The 15,173-nt window shown below is 35.9% G+C and overlaps 1 protein-coding gene across 1 annotated transcript; it reads left to right on the plus strand.

Moving 5' to 3' along the window:
• Positions 1 to 1,592: 1,592 nt before the first annotated feature.
• Positions 1,593 to 13,317, plus strand: LOC132315769 (probable phospholipid-transporting ATPase 8). Its single transcript, XM_059814171.1, has 11 exons — positions 1,593 to 2,731; positions 4,621 to 5,981; positions 6,962 to 7,072; positions 7,169 to 7,445; positions 7,644 to 7,732; positions 7,817 to 7,925; positions 8,000 to 8,209; positions 8,332 to 8,457; positions 9,420 to 9,518; positions 9,869 to 10,060; positions 12,443 to 13,317. The coding sequence occupies exons 1-11, from the start codon at positions 2,336 to 2,338 to the stop codon at positions 13,028 to 13,030; spliced, it is 3,558 nt and encodes a 1,185-aa protein (XP_059670154.1). The 5' UTR covers positions 1,593 to 2,335; the 3' UTR covers positions 13,031 to 13,317.
• The last annotated feature ends 1,856 nt before the right edge of the window (positions 13,318 to 15,173 follow it).

Raw genomic sequence — 15,173 nt, forward strand, 5'->3', positions numbered from 1 at the left:
TCGATGTTGTCAGGAAGTCTAAGTCTCATACGAAGAACACCCAGATCTACAACCATGGTGGAAGTGCTAGAAGAATCTAAAAGAGGGAAAATGGAAGCCTGCCGAAAGTAAAAAGAACGAAACTAACCTCGGAGGACTGCAAGATCGCTGGGAGAATGACTCTCGAAGGATTTCACCGGAAAAGGCTTAGCACAGTTCTAGAAAGAGGGAGATTTGACTGATGATGGAGACGGTAAAGGGAAGTGAAGTGGAATTCTAGAGCATTATAAAGGCAAGGGGGCCCGAGGGCCGAAGCGTCGGGAAGGCAAGAAATCCCTCGAGCCCCGGAACATTGATTCTGGATCTGACCGTTCGCTCCCCACGTGGTTATCTCGAGCCGTCAGCGTCATGATGAGACGCCATCAATAATTACCCCTTATTAAATAAGGGGCAATTATGGGGGCAGTTGAGGAGGCCCCGGATGACATGGGCCAGGTCCGACTCGCAAAACACAACCTTCAGTCCGAACAGCTGGGTCAGCCCATAGAAAGACACTGCCATATGGGCCGAGCGGGAGTAAGCCCATCAAGGGTGACCAGGGCTTACAGAGGAATAGGCCCAGGTCCAGCAATTAGTAAATATCTTGTAAATATCTTGTAAATATCTTGTAAGTGTCTATAAATAGGAGTTGGAATGAAGAGGAGAGGGATCTTTCCGGGTGGAGGTGTAAGAATTCTAGAGAGAGAAAGAATAGAAGGAGTTTCTTGCATCTTCAATAATAAATTACAAATTTAATGCAAAGATATACAACTAGAGAATAATGATAGACTAACTAAACCAAATTTTAGCATAATCAATAAATTCAAAAAACATTAAAGATTAGACTTAAGTCACATAATTCTTCTAAATAAGTGTCATTTTTACGTTCTGAGCGCATTCTCATTCTCACGTTTTGCGCGTGCTCTCGTTTAAATTCTCCCTACTTATGACTTAATTATACTGCTTTCCCACTCTCGCTTCTATTTTAGAATTTCCTTCGGCTTTATGTGATTTAGGAATAGACAAAATAATAATGGTAATAATAAAAAAAATAATGATAAAGAGATCGATAAATTAATCCCGAATAAATATCGAATTCAACGTTATTTTTGTCTATTTTATCTATTTAAATAATTTTTAAAAATAATAGTTTCATCATATTTGATACTAATTCGGTAATTTCTGTATGGGTTGTATAATTACTCATGTAGCGGAAGTTTTTGTCGGCCGTGACCCAAGTCATCCTTGTCGTGTTCTTCGGTTTCTCCACAAAGTGGTCCAACAACCCACGAAACTTTTTTTACACGTGTCGACGTCCCAAAATCGTCAATCAAGTCCAACAACTTTGACCCACTATACACGTCGTCGTAAAAGCAGTTCAACCCCACAAACGGCGCCGTATTCATGGTCTTATACCTAAAACATTTTTCACGAAAAGAAAAAGGTAATTCCACTGCCGAATCATACGCTACAATCGCGGCACTGTTCTATCAATTGCTTCGGTAGTTGTCGGAACATCATCAGCCACGTGTACGGCATAGATGTGACCTCTAAAATTCTAAAGACCTCGATGACAAGACACACTAGGAAACACCGCGAAGAGAAACTCCATAATCTTCCTTAATGGAACTGTACGGCTATAATAACCTGCCTCAGCTACTTTTGAGCTCGCTTTGCTTATGAAAACGGCAAAAATATTACTAGTATCTACTTTTCTCTCTCTAAAAAACTCTCTCTCTATATGTATATGTATATATATATAGATATAAAAAGCTCATTGTTCGTCAACTGATGGTGGAAGGAAGAGATCTCTGGAACTTTCAGATGAAAGTAAGGAATACTGGAAACACTGTAATTTCTAGGGTTTGAATATTTGTTGGAAGCTCAATATAGTCTAAATGATTCCAAATTTGAAATCTAGGCAACCATTTCATTTGATTTTGAGTTCTTAATTCATCAGATCAACAACTGAGCTTTGTTCTCTCACCCCTCTCTCTCTATCTATGAAGCAGTCCAAAGTCATGTATCAGCTAATTGTTGTATATTGTGTTTTATATCAGATACATTATGCTGAAATCTGAGTGAACCAAAGAGATCAATTTTCTGTTTAGTGCAAATTATTGTAGATTAATAGTTGTTTGTTTATCAGGAAAGTTCGTGTACAAAAGTAATTTAGTGGCAATTACTGCATTAAGTTGTTTGTTTGGTTGCTTGGAAAGTGAAGGAAAATGGCAATTGCAAATTCGAGGGAGTGTCTAATTTGTTCCTAATTTTCTCGGGAGAAAAAAAAAAGGGGTCAATTTGTTTATATTAGATTATGAAAATGACGGGTGGTCGGAGGAGAAGGGTGCATTTTAGCAAACTCTACAATTTCTCATGTTTTAAGTCTTCGTTTAGAGATGAACATAAACAAATTGGGAAGAAAGGTTACAATAGGGTTGTGTATTGTAATGATCCTGAACAGCAAACAGCTCAACCTAGCTACAGGGGTAATTATGTTTCCACGACGAAGTATAATGCTATTAATTTCATTCCAAAGTCGTTGTTTGAGCAGTTTAGGAGGGTTGCAAACATATATTTTCTTGTTGTAGCTTGTGTTTCCTTTAGTCCATTGGCACCGTATTCGGCTATTAGTGTTCTTGCCCCTCTGGTGGTGGTGATTGGAGCTACTATGGCTAAGGAAGCCGTGGAGGATTGGAGGCGTCGAAAGCAGGTAATAATTAACATCTTTTCAGTTGTTTGAAGACTTTGCTTCTAGCTTTTACAATTTGTCTATTTATGCTGTCTTTAATTGGTTTCTTATTGTGAATTTTCCACAAGGAAAATGAACATGTTATGTTTGAATACTCTCTAAGAAATAATTATGTAAATTATTCCAATAATGTGTATTCAGAATGACGAGGAGAAATTATGATATTGCATAGGCTTAAAAGATGTCATTTGTTTTGAGTACTCAAGGATGTGTCACACCTTGTAACTTCATATAATAATTTGTAATAACTTTTACATGAGTTGTCCTTGGACCAAAATTATAACTGGGATTTGAATTGTTTTCCGACTCGATCACATTTAGTGGGGTATACTTAGTCCCTTTGAATAAGTTGTGTGATTATGTGATGTGGTTGTCGTGGAAATAGCTGATCTGTGGAGCTTGATTTTCTTTGTAATCGTAATTCATTGTTAGTGAGTTTTCTCTCCTACATGGATCCTTTACACTGGATGCCATATCGTGGCATGGATTCTCAAGCTCTTTAGTTGGACAAGTGGCACACTTGGGGTTTTGAAGACCCAAAACCTACAAATTTTGAAATATCGGGATAAGGCTTTGTTCTATTACTCATGAACTTGTCAAGCTTTGTCAAACAAATGTGGATATGTTATCTGGAACCAAATGATCATCCTAACTTTTCCTTTTCATCACCTCGTATTCAAGGGGGCCCAACTAACTGTCAATATTGGGTCTGTTTATATAGTTGCAAACAACTATATAAAAGAATAAACAAGTATGAAGACCAAACTAATTTGAGATTCAGTGCACTATGCAGTTAAGATACATGATATATTCTTTAAGGCCTCGCTGCATTATGATTTTTTATGATTGCACCCAGAACATTCATTTGTGCCTGGTGTTGCTTGTGCAAGTTTAAGCTGTCTCTTGCAGTGTTGTTAAAGGCACGCCTAGGCTCGAGGCTCAGATTTAGCGCCTGTTATCATCCCAGGCTCACTGATATTTACTAGGCGCGCGCCTCGGTTGCGCCTCGTCCTGTTTGTGAGGTGCGCCTAGGCGTGCCTCATTGATATTTGTTTAAAAAATACGATTGTTCTATTTCTTAAGCCAAAAATGGTACTTTTGGCAACTTAATAAACAAAAAAGAAAGCTCAATCATGCGATATAAGGAACTTTTGTTCAAAAGAATAAAAAAATAAGAAAGCCCAAGAGTCAAAGTGTTAACCGAACAACGATAGAATGAGATTGTGAGACGAAGACGAAGCCCTAGTTGCAGAGATGAACGATGAAGCCACGTTAGTTCTTTCTTTTCTTTTTATTCTCTCTTCTCCTCTAGATCTCTCCTCTCTTCTCATCTTTGTTTACATCTCTCTCTTTGTCTAGTTCTCTCATCTCTCTGTCTTTTTTCTTTTTTTTTTGCTCTCTTTTTTTTTTTTTTTTTTTCTTGTTAACAATTTTTTTTCTTTTGTTAACATATTTATTTCTTTTTGTGCTTTGTTTTGCCATTCAAAAAACACATTTTGCTTTGCCGTTCAAGAAAACAAATTTGTACTTTGTTTTATGGTTGTTGGATGCTTGTATAGTTGATGGATTTACTTTTTTATATTTGATATTAATTTTTAGAATATTAATATGACTTATGAGATATGAATGTTATTATGGTAGTTTAAATTTTCAATTGCGTGCCTCACTTCACTCAGGCGCGCGCCTCGCCGTGCGCCTCGCGCCTAGGCTCCAAAGGACCTCTAGCGCCTTGGGCCTTTAATAACTATGGTCTTTTAGAATTATTGATTTATTTTTTAATTATCTTGAGTAGAATTGAGTAAAATTTCATTGGATTTGTATATCAAATTGATACTTTGAAATTGTTTCAGGATATAGAGGCCAACAATCGAAAGGTCAAGGTTTATGGTAGGAATAATACTTTCTATGAAACCAAATGGAAGCAATTACGAGTTGGCGATCTTGTTAAGGTGTGCAAGGATGAGTATTTCCCTGCTGATCTGGTTCTGCTTTCATCAAGCTATGACGATGGGATTTGTTATGTTGAGACAATGAACCTTGATGGAGAGACTAATCTAAAGTTGAAGCATGCTTTGGAGGCGACGGCCTCTCTGTGTGATGAAAGTTCCTTTCAGCAATTTAAAGCAGTGATCAGGTGTGAGGACCCAAATGAAGATCTTTATTCCTTTGTTGGAACTTTATACTATGATGATCAACAGTACCCACTTTCCTTGCAACAGTTTCTTTTAAGAGATTCTAAACTTCGGAACACAGATTATATCTACGGTGTGGTGGTTTTTACTGGTCATGACACAAAAGTAATGCAGAATGCTATAGATCCTCCTTCTAAGAGGAGTAAGATTGAGAGGAAAATGGATAAGATAGTCTACCTCCTTTTCAGTATTCTAGTTTTGGTATCTTTTATTGGATCTTTCTTTTTTGGAATTGAAACTAAGAAAGACGTTCGTGGGGGAAAATATAGAAGGTGGTATCTTCGACCAGACGATACAACTGTGTTTTATGACCCTAAAAGAGCTGCGCTGGCAGCATTTCTTCATTTCTTGACAGGCCTTCTGTTGTATGGGTATTTAATACCTATTTCATTATATGTATCCATTGAAATTGTAAAGGTTTTGCAGAGTATATTCATTAACCAGGATCGGGATATGTATTATGAAGAAACAGATACGCCAGCACATGCACGAACATCTAATTTGAATGAGGAACTTGGTCAGGTTGATACTATACTGTCTGACAAAACAGGTACATTGACGTGCAACTCCATGGAGTTTGTTAAATGTTCAATAGCAGGCGTTGCTTATGGACGTGGTATGACAGAAGTGGAGAGGGCTTTGGCCAGGCGAAAAGGAGATGGGCCAGTTGAAGTTAGTGATACTTCCTCTGATTTACCAGGAAACAGTGGTGATATTGTGGGCTCAGGAAAGTCAATCAAGGGTTTCAACTTCAAAGATGAACGTATTATGAACGGTAATTGGATTCATGAACCTCATGCGGATGTCATACAGAAGTTCTTTCGAGTATTAGCAATTTGCCATACAGCCATTCCTGAGGTCAACAAGGAATCAGGTGAAATTTATTATGAAGCTGAGTCACCAGACGAAGCTGCCTTTGTCATAGCCGCAAGGGAACTTGGCTTTGAGTTCTTTGAAAGGAAACAAACGAGCATCTCATTGCTCGAATTAGATCATGAGACTGGTAAAAAGGTTGTTAGGTTAGATATCTTTGGAATCTCTGTTTCTCTATTAATGAAAATTACTTTTCAGTGATTTGTTTATATCTCTAGATATAACTGATTGTGGCAGCTTACTGCTATATCTGATGGTTATAAGAGAGCATGTGATATATTTATATACATATGGTTACACTTGTAAAAAAACACTTTGCTCATGTCCAAGTGCCGCTGACTGCTCAGTGAAATTTGCATCAATTTGCTTTTAGGGCTGTTATGCATTGGGTTTCACTAGTCCTGATAGTGCGTCAATGCAAGGAAATGTATATATGCTCCAATCACTGCATGGGTAATTGAATTTTCTTTTGTATTTTCTCTTTCCTTTAGTCAAAACAGTTTAAATAATGCAGTTAAAGGATAATCTTCGTCATAACTTGTAGCAGGTTGTTGTCTTGCTCATAACTGTTAGGAACCCGGTGCTTTTAAATGGAAACTTGACTGATGGAGGCAAAAACTTAGTACTCATGAAGCTTGTGTGAAGATAGCAAAAAGTTTATATTTTGTATTGGGATAAATATGATGAAAAATCACATAATTGCAGGGCTGATGTGATCTTTCATTCTTCCTGGATCTATGCGATAGATTATGGAAAGGGAAGTATTTAAAATTTGGTAAAACAAAACTAATTGAAGGGAGGAGCATGAGCTGGTAATTACATCATCAAGCATCATCTGATAAGTCCTCGCATTTTTTATTGTATCAAAACTATTCATTTAGTCTTATGTAAAATTCATATCTGTTAAGCGCATGTCAATCTTTTTTCTAAAAATCAAAACATCTCTGTTGGCATTCAAACTTGAGGTAGCTACAAGTAAATATGAATCTTAAGCTGCAACCATTTAACAACAAGGCATCATATTCTATCTCCTTTTTTTTTTAATTTATTTTTTGATATTCCTAATTTATTTTACTTTGTTCAAAAATTTTAGTGACATTTCATTTGATTGAGTTCAAATTTTCAGATCATACAAGCTTCTTCATGTCTTAGAGTTCAGTAGTGCTCGTAAAAGGATGTCTGTGATTGTGAAGAATGAAGAGAATCAATTGTTGCTCCTTTGCAAGGGTGCGGACAGGTTTGCTTCCCACAGACATACTTGTTTGGTCAACTTTATAAATTTGGTTGCATGAGTAATTGAAATTGATTTAATTCTATGTTTGCATACATCTAGTGTAATGTTTGAAAGGCTCTCTAGAGATGGACGAGTGTTTGAGGCCGAGACCAAGGATCATATCAACCAATATGCTGAGGCAGGATTACGCACCTTGATAATTGCATATCGCGAGCTTTGTGAAGAGGAGTATGTGTTGTGGGAACAGGAGTTTTCACAGGCCAAAACTTCTGTCAATGCAGATCGAGATATATTGGTGGATGCACTTGCTGACAAGATTGAGGGGGAATTAATTCTCCTTGGTGCCACGGCTGTTGAGGACAAACTGCAAAAGGGGGTCAATATCTAACCCGTCTCTTATAGTGCATGCATAATTTTTAAATATGTGAACAGTTTTGTGTTGTGCAATCAGCACTGCATCTTTTAAAATGTTAAGAAGATGCTTACAACAATGAAAATTGAGCCCATCTAAGTAGTTAATAAGGTATGTAAGTATTCTAAGTTAATCCAATTTTAATATTTCTTTGGTGCGAAGGTTCCCGAATGCATTGAAAAGCTTGCAAAGGCAGGGATTAAGATATGGGTCTTAACTGGTGATAAGATGGAAACTGCAGTTAATATTGGGTATGGTGAAAATTGTGAGGTTGATTTATTTTTTAATTCTTGTTTGACCTGGAAGTTGCATTGTAATTCTTGCAATTCCTACAGGTATGCTTGCAGCCTACTAAGACAAGAAATGAAGCAGATTGTGATTACATTGGATTTGCCAGATATAAATGCCTTGGAAAAAAAAGGAGACAAGGAGGCCATTGAAAAGGTACAAGATCCTATGGTTAATTTCACAACAATCAGTTCTATATTTTTATTCTAAAAATGAAATTATTATTTTAGGCTTCAAGTCGGAGCATAACAAATCAAATAAGTGAAGGAAAAACCCAACTTAATTCAGCTAAAGAAAGTTCTGTCACATATGGTTTGGTAATTGATGGCAAGTCCTTAAATTTTGCCCTCAAAAAGAATCTGGAGAACTCATTTTTGGAGCTTGCAATTAATTGTGCTTCTGTTATTTGCTGCCGCTCCTCGCCTAAACAGAAAGCTCTTGTAAGTGTTCTCATCATAGTGTAGCTTAAATTGAAATATCTTTATTTTAATTTCTTAAAGATGGTCAGTTTATATTTTTTGTGACATCAAAATAATCTGATAGAAATATTGAAGATACGCAGGTTACGAGATTGGTAAAATCGGGAACTGGTAAGACAACACTCGCAATTGGTGACGGGGCAAATGATGTTGGAATGCTTCAGGAGGCTGATATTGGAGTTGGAATTAGTGGTGTTGAAGGGATGCAGGTCATTTGAGCTTCTACTTTATATCTACTTCTCATGCTGGGGTTGATGTTTCTGTCATTTTAACAACACTGTAATTATATTTGGTTAAAACACATTGTATAATCATGCTATAATAAAGTTTGCAAGTAGAAACGGTATACAAGCAACTGGTAAAATTACAATGAACAGCAAAAGTTAAATTTTTTTTTTCTTTTTTTTCCTTACGATAAAATCAACCAACGGGCGAGTGGCTTAGCGGTATCAGCCTCTTACTTTCCAAAGGGAGGTCAGGGGTTCAAGTCTCAGAAGAGACAAGTGTGTGTGTGAGTACCAACTAGGAAAATAAATAAATAAATTATAAAATCAGTGTTAATTTTGGTTAATCGATCAGATTACATTTCCCTCTTGCATCTCAAACACCTCAAATTTCTCAGCTGGGGAGTGAAATTTAAATTTCATAGAACCACAGACATTTCAGAACTAGTAGAATTTATTGGTCTGTGTTTTGGCAAAAAAATTCATTGATAGGTCAACCATATTGTGTGTAGACTTGAGACACCCCAAATTCTGCAAAACCATCATACTGGTGGCATATAACATTCAATTATGTCCAGGGATAGCATTCGGCTGAGCCTGTTGTTGTCACATACACCACGTATATCTGCCGTCACAGATTTGATGTTCGGAGAGAAGGGAGCAGGAAGAGCTATTAGTTGACTTTCCTGACTGCCATTCCTCTCAGATTGTTTTTCTGTTCTCTTTTGCTTCTTTCTTATTTTTGATCCATATATGCCAACCTTGTATCATTTACTGCCTCCTTGTTACCACTTTCAGGAACCAAGTGTTGTCTGCAGTCTCCTCTCCCAAATTACATTCTCTTTGAAGCTTTTGCTACGACACTTTTCTTAAAAAAATTCTTTCAGAATCTATGGTTTAGTACTAACAACTTGGCTCATGATTCCAATTGTTTTTTTTGACTATAGGCTGCCATGTCAAGTGATTTTGCAATAGCTCAATTCCGTTTTCTCGAACGATTGTTGTTGGTACATGGCCATTGGTGTTACAGGCGAATAGCAATGATGGTAAGTGTGTGCCTGTTGTCTTCTTATAGCACTAGAAAATGAAAAACAAGGTGCTTAATAATAAACTAACAAAATCAGCATTCCAAGTTAGTATGTTAATGCCATTTGTTTGTAGTTTCTATGAGTTAGAAATTTTTATATAAAATTCAGAAAATATAATGGAACGTGAGGGATATTTTAGCTGAATATCTTCACCTGCATTTTTAAACAAATTTGCCAAAAGAATGAAATCTAGGCTGAAAATATATAATGTTGTGTCATGTTAGAGGAAAAAGAGTTTCATATAACAATCAACTAAATGCTTCATCCTAGTTGACAATTTTCTTCTGTTTTTTCTTTCTCAAATATAGATATGCTACTTCTTCTACAAGAACATCACATTTGGCTTTACTCTATTTTGGTATGAGGCCTACACTTCTTTCTCTGGCCAACCTGCTTATAACGATTGGTACATGTCGTTCTACAATGTCTTCTTCACTTCACTTCCTGTGGTTGCTCTCGGAGTTTTTGATCAGGATGTTTCTGCACGACTTTGCCTCAAGGTATGAACTTTTTATCCTTCTAAGAGCCTTATTACATACTGAGAATCTGAATAATGAAGCAAGAGAGAGTGTGGAAACAGAGCAAATAAGGAGAAAATATAGCCGTAAGGTAACATGGGAAGACCATGATATGTTCTGTAAAGCTAGAGCAGTGCAGCACTGGGTGATTTAATTTAACATGGCAGTTGGCTACAGGAAAAGGAAAATGCACAAGAAGAACTAATTTTGTAATACTTGAATTTTATACATGGTACATGATATTCTTCGTGCTAAGAGGAAAATTCCATTTATTATAACAGACCTGAAGAAAATTGCATTTCTTCAAAACCCATTTTCAGAACGTATGAGGAGCTAATTTAAAATCCATGTAAAATTTTGTTTTATTTACTTTTTTCTCGTAATACTAATTATATAGGTTCTGAATTTTTCTGATTAAATATGTTTGTAAATTTTGCAACATTGAGGTAAAATGTCTTTACCATTAAGCTTTCTCATGCGTTTCTTAAAGCTCCCACCTTTTTGACAAATTTGATCAAGAGGTTTCTCTTTCGTCACCAATCATATAGACATCTACCAACTGTATCCTTTATTGTTTTACATATTCTTTAGTCACACGTTCCACTACCACTTCCCATTTCATTTTTTGTTACTGCTTTCCTTAACTAGCTGCTACAGTACAAAGTATAAACTTTCTTAAATTTGATTAAGCTCTCTTAGCAACAAATACACAGGCCTGCATAAACTAATGCCATGACCAAAAACTTTTTTTGGTATTTGCTTTTCGAACTCGGTCCTTTCAACTGCTGTAATTCTTGAAACCTTAAACATTTTCTTTTACATCATAATGTTAATTCGGAATCTCCAAATATATATTGTTATCCATTGCAAATTTACCTTATAATATTATGATACTGAAACACTGTTGGGTGAATATTCTTTTAGATGATGCATGTCCTATAATGCCCAGATCAAGTGTTGATGTAAACCGATTGGCTTGACTCCTTTCCGGCCTTTGCATTTTGTTTTACAATCCTTAAATTAAAAAATTCTCAGTTTGGCTAGTGTGAAATTGGTAATACTGTATTTGGAATTTTAATGTTTGGCCTGCCATTATCAAGGAAAGGATGGGATACAATGTGTGCATCTCGTTGTCATCGAAGTGGAAATGTATATTCCTGAAGTAGCTTTCTTATTTAACAAATTAATTAGCATATGAACAAAGTACAAACTTACTTAAATATGAAATCAGGATTTGATTAATCTCTCTTAGCAAACAATTACAGAGGCCTTCTACATGTGATGTGCCTGTAGGTAAGCTCATTGCATTAGCAGACCCTTTTTAAAAATTTGCCTTTTAAATTTGGTCATTTCAACTATCGTAATAATTTAAACTATAAACTAATATTACTATATCATAAATATTTTTAACTGAAATTCTCCAAATAATTATATTGTCATATTATAAAAATCTTGCTTCTAATCTAATAGTATGATAGTGAAACACTGTTGGGTGACTGTTCTTTTAGACAATACATGTCCTATAATTCCCAGACCAAATGTTGTTATAAACGGATTGGCCTGACTCCTTTCCGGCCCTTGCATTTTGTTTTACTGTCCTTAAATTAAAAATTCTTAGGTAGTCTTGTTTGAGATAGGTACTAATTTATATTCAATCATTATGTTCGGCCTTCCATTATTGAGGGAAGGACAACTCAACATGATACAGAGTGTGTGCCTCTTCTTGTCATAAAAGTGGAAGATGTATAATCCTGGAGTATCTTTCTTATAAAACAAAGTAACTGGCATGCATCGCTCTACATATTATGGCAATATTACTCTATCCAGTTTACTGAACTATATTCTAGTTAAACATACTACATGGGAATGCCATTTATTGTACTACCTCCGTCCCAAAAAAAGTGTCGTGTTTTGGGAACCGGGACAGTTCAATTTGTGAGAGTCACGGTTCCCTAAAAGTGACACTTTTATGGGACGGAGGGAGTAGTTAAGAAGGTGCATTGTAAGATAGGTCTCTCATAAATAACTGAAGGTCTTTTTAAAGGAAATTCTTGTAGTTGCACTTTTGGAATGCAAACTTAATAGCAAATGGAGGATGATAATTCATTGATTTAAAAGTTTATAATAGCAAGTAACGGAGATTCTTGTCTTGTTGCATTGTTCCAACGTCGATAAAAGATTTGGTGATTTAATGTGAAGTTTCGGTCTGTTGGATGATGACTTCATCTACAAAGCCCAAAGCGAGTGGATATCTATCAACTCAGTTGATATATGGCAGTATCAGCCTGGTTCCTTTTTCACACCTTGAAACTGTATATGGTAGTCAGGACTGTTAATTGATCCATTTGCTATTTATTTTTACAGTATCCTTTGCTATATCAAGAGGGAGTGCAGAACATCCTCTTCACTTGGTTCCGAATACTTGGTTGGATTTTGAATGGGGTTATCAGTTCCATGATCATCTTCTTCCTAACTGCTAGCTCCTCCATACATCAGGCTTTCCGGAGAGATGGCCATGTAGTTGACTTTGAAATCCTGGGGGTCACGATGTATACTTGTGTAGTGTGGGCTGTGAACTGCCAAATGGCACTCTCCATTAACTACTTCACTTGGATCCAGCACTTCTTCATCTGGGGCAGCATTGCCTTCTGGTATGCATTCCTAGCAATTTATGGTTCTCTATCACCAACGGTATCAACAACAGCATACAAGGTTCTTGTGGAAGCCTGCGCACCAAGTCCTTTCTATTGGATGGCCACCCTTCTTGTTGTTGTTTCCACTCTGCTGCCTTATTTTTCGTACAGGGCTTTTCAGACACGGTTTCGACCAATGTACCATGACATTATTCAAAGAAGACGATCTGAAGGTTCGGAGATTGAGGCTTCTGGTGAGTTGCCTATCGGGGTCCAGAACAAAATGAAGCATCTAAAGCGGAGTATGCGGGAAAGGTAGTCATGAAAGAGGGTATACTTTCTAAATCATGTAATTATTATGGGTTCTTTGTTTTCTGTATTTTTGAATTCGCAATTGAAACATAGGTTGGATGGTGAATGCGGAGACGAGATTTGTGTACCACTTACAATGTAGATATGCAATGTAAAGCCAAGGTATTAGGACATCAAGGGCATGTCCTTGTTTCTCCTATGCTTTTCAATCATCCTACTGTCTTATAAATGATCATGTGATATAAGCATCTTTGACAGTATGTCTATATTTGAATTGAAAGAAAGCCATTCCAAGTTCTGTGACCAATTTGATCACTTATTGTTAATTTGTAATTAAAAAAAAAAAAAAAAAAGGTTTTTCGATGTACCATTGTCATTTTGATGTTGATCTTGCAATTTATGTTCATGCATAAGGGTATTCTTCGGTGAAGTGACACGAGTTTCGGCTGGGCTGTCAGGAGTAGGAACACAAATTGGAGTCTAAGTTGGTAATGACATTTTTATTTGCCATGCTTGCGTTTACATGATAGAAATGTAAATAAGAAGTCAGATTTTTATAGTTTTTTTCATTGACAAAAATTGCGTAACAGGGTTGTTTTGGTGCCAAAGTCTAATTCAGGTAGGTAGCTCCACACTGAGATTATTCCATTCCACTCTCTGAAGTCATTTATGCAGTTTCAGTTCATTTCAGTGATATACTTGTCAATTATGCCAGATATGCATACTTACATACATACACGTGATATATATATATATATATATATATAATCTTTATTTGTCAAACTTCCTATGGATTTTACATTTTACTGCAGCCAATCAGGTGCTGCATATTGGTCCCTCATATGAACCATGATTTACATTTGCCATCCTTTTTCCAACTATTACTATCCACTAGCAAATAGATCAACATCCTCATAATAAGATAATATTGTTTCGAGGGTCCAAAAAATATTTAATCTTTTTTCAAGTTTTATAAAGTAAAGGGCAGTTCTAGATGCATGTTTGGCTGTTAACACCTTGTATCTCTATTAGTGAAATTGTTATTTGAGTCAGTGACCCTACTAATTGTATTTATGCGAATAGATAATTTACATCATTCTCTATTCTCATTACTATCATAAAACAGTGATTATCGAATTATATATCATTTTTTTTTAATGAGGAAGTTTAATGAAGTAAATAATTATATATATTCAATTTTAAAAAGATTAATAAACTAAGAATGAGTTATGGCATTTCATCATGCTTATGCACGTAATTAGGTGTGCAACTAATTGATGGTTCTCAAATGTCTTGTAGTTTGACATCAATTAGTCGTATATTATTCTCATTATTTTATCATCGAAACCATGACTTGTGTGCTTGCGAACCAAGAACTCAAAGGGTTTCTTCCCGAATAAGGTTTCTGTCTCTATCAACGTCATTGGTGTGCTGTTGTTGTCCTTGTTCCAGATATATATATCTATCGTTGTTCTAGAAAGTCAAAGGTTTTTTGTTTCTAGAAAATGAAATCTTACATAAAGTTGTCCTGTTTGGACACGGTGGGAAATTACTTCCCGATGGACTTTTGGCAGCCAAACAGGACAATTCTTTCCAATTAAATCTATCGTCATTTATCTCGACATTAAACATTGAATATCTAATAAATGACTTTTAAATGTTCTCGACTAAAATTGGCTGAAATTAAAGGTATGAGTAACGTTGCATGGATAAGATCATGATATAATATGATTTGTTATTTTCTTCTGTTTTGCTTCTGTTTGGAGAGACTCTTTAATACAGTATTTAATATCATCTAATAAATGATAAAAGGTAAACAAGAAACTGTCTCTCCTCGCCCTTTTGCTTTTCTTTCCTTACCTAATTTTTTTCTATATTTTAAAAAAAATTAAAAACACAGATTCTATCCCCCCTATCTCTGCCGTGTTTGGAAATGCAACACTCTTATTAGAGAAATTATTAAATGGTTTTGGACCACTAAGTGGTCCAGTCCAAGACTTTACCATTAGAAAAACCGAACCTAAAAGAATGTAATGATATATTAGTTTTTGATTGAATTGGACCATTAATTATAGATGGTCCAGTACAATCAAGACTTTTTGGCTAAGAAAAATGAAACTCGAAAAATGTAACGAGACATGGTAAGAGGA

This window comes from Cornus florida, unplaced genomic scaffold (assembly GCF_030987335.1).
Source record: "Cornus florida cultivar Cherokee Brave unplaced genomic scaffold, ASM3098733v1 CherokeeBrave_3.0.0_Hap2_Chr07, whole genome shotgun sequence".
NCBI classification, from domain to species: domain Eukaryota; kingdom Viridiplantae; phylum Streptophyta; class Magnoliopsida; order Cornales; family Cornaceae; genus Cornus; species Cornus florida.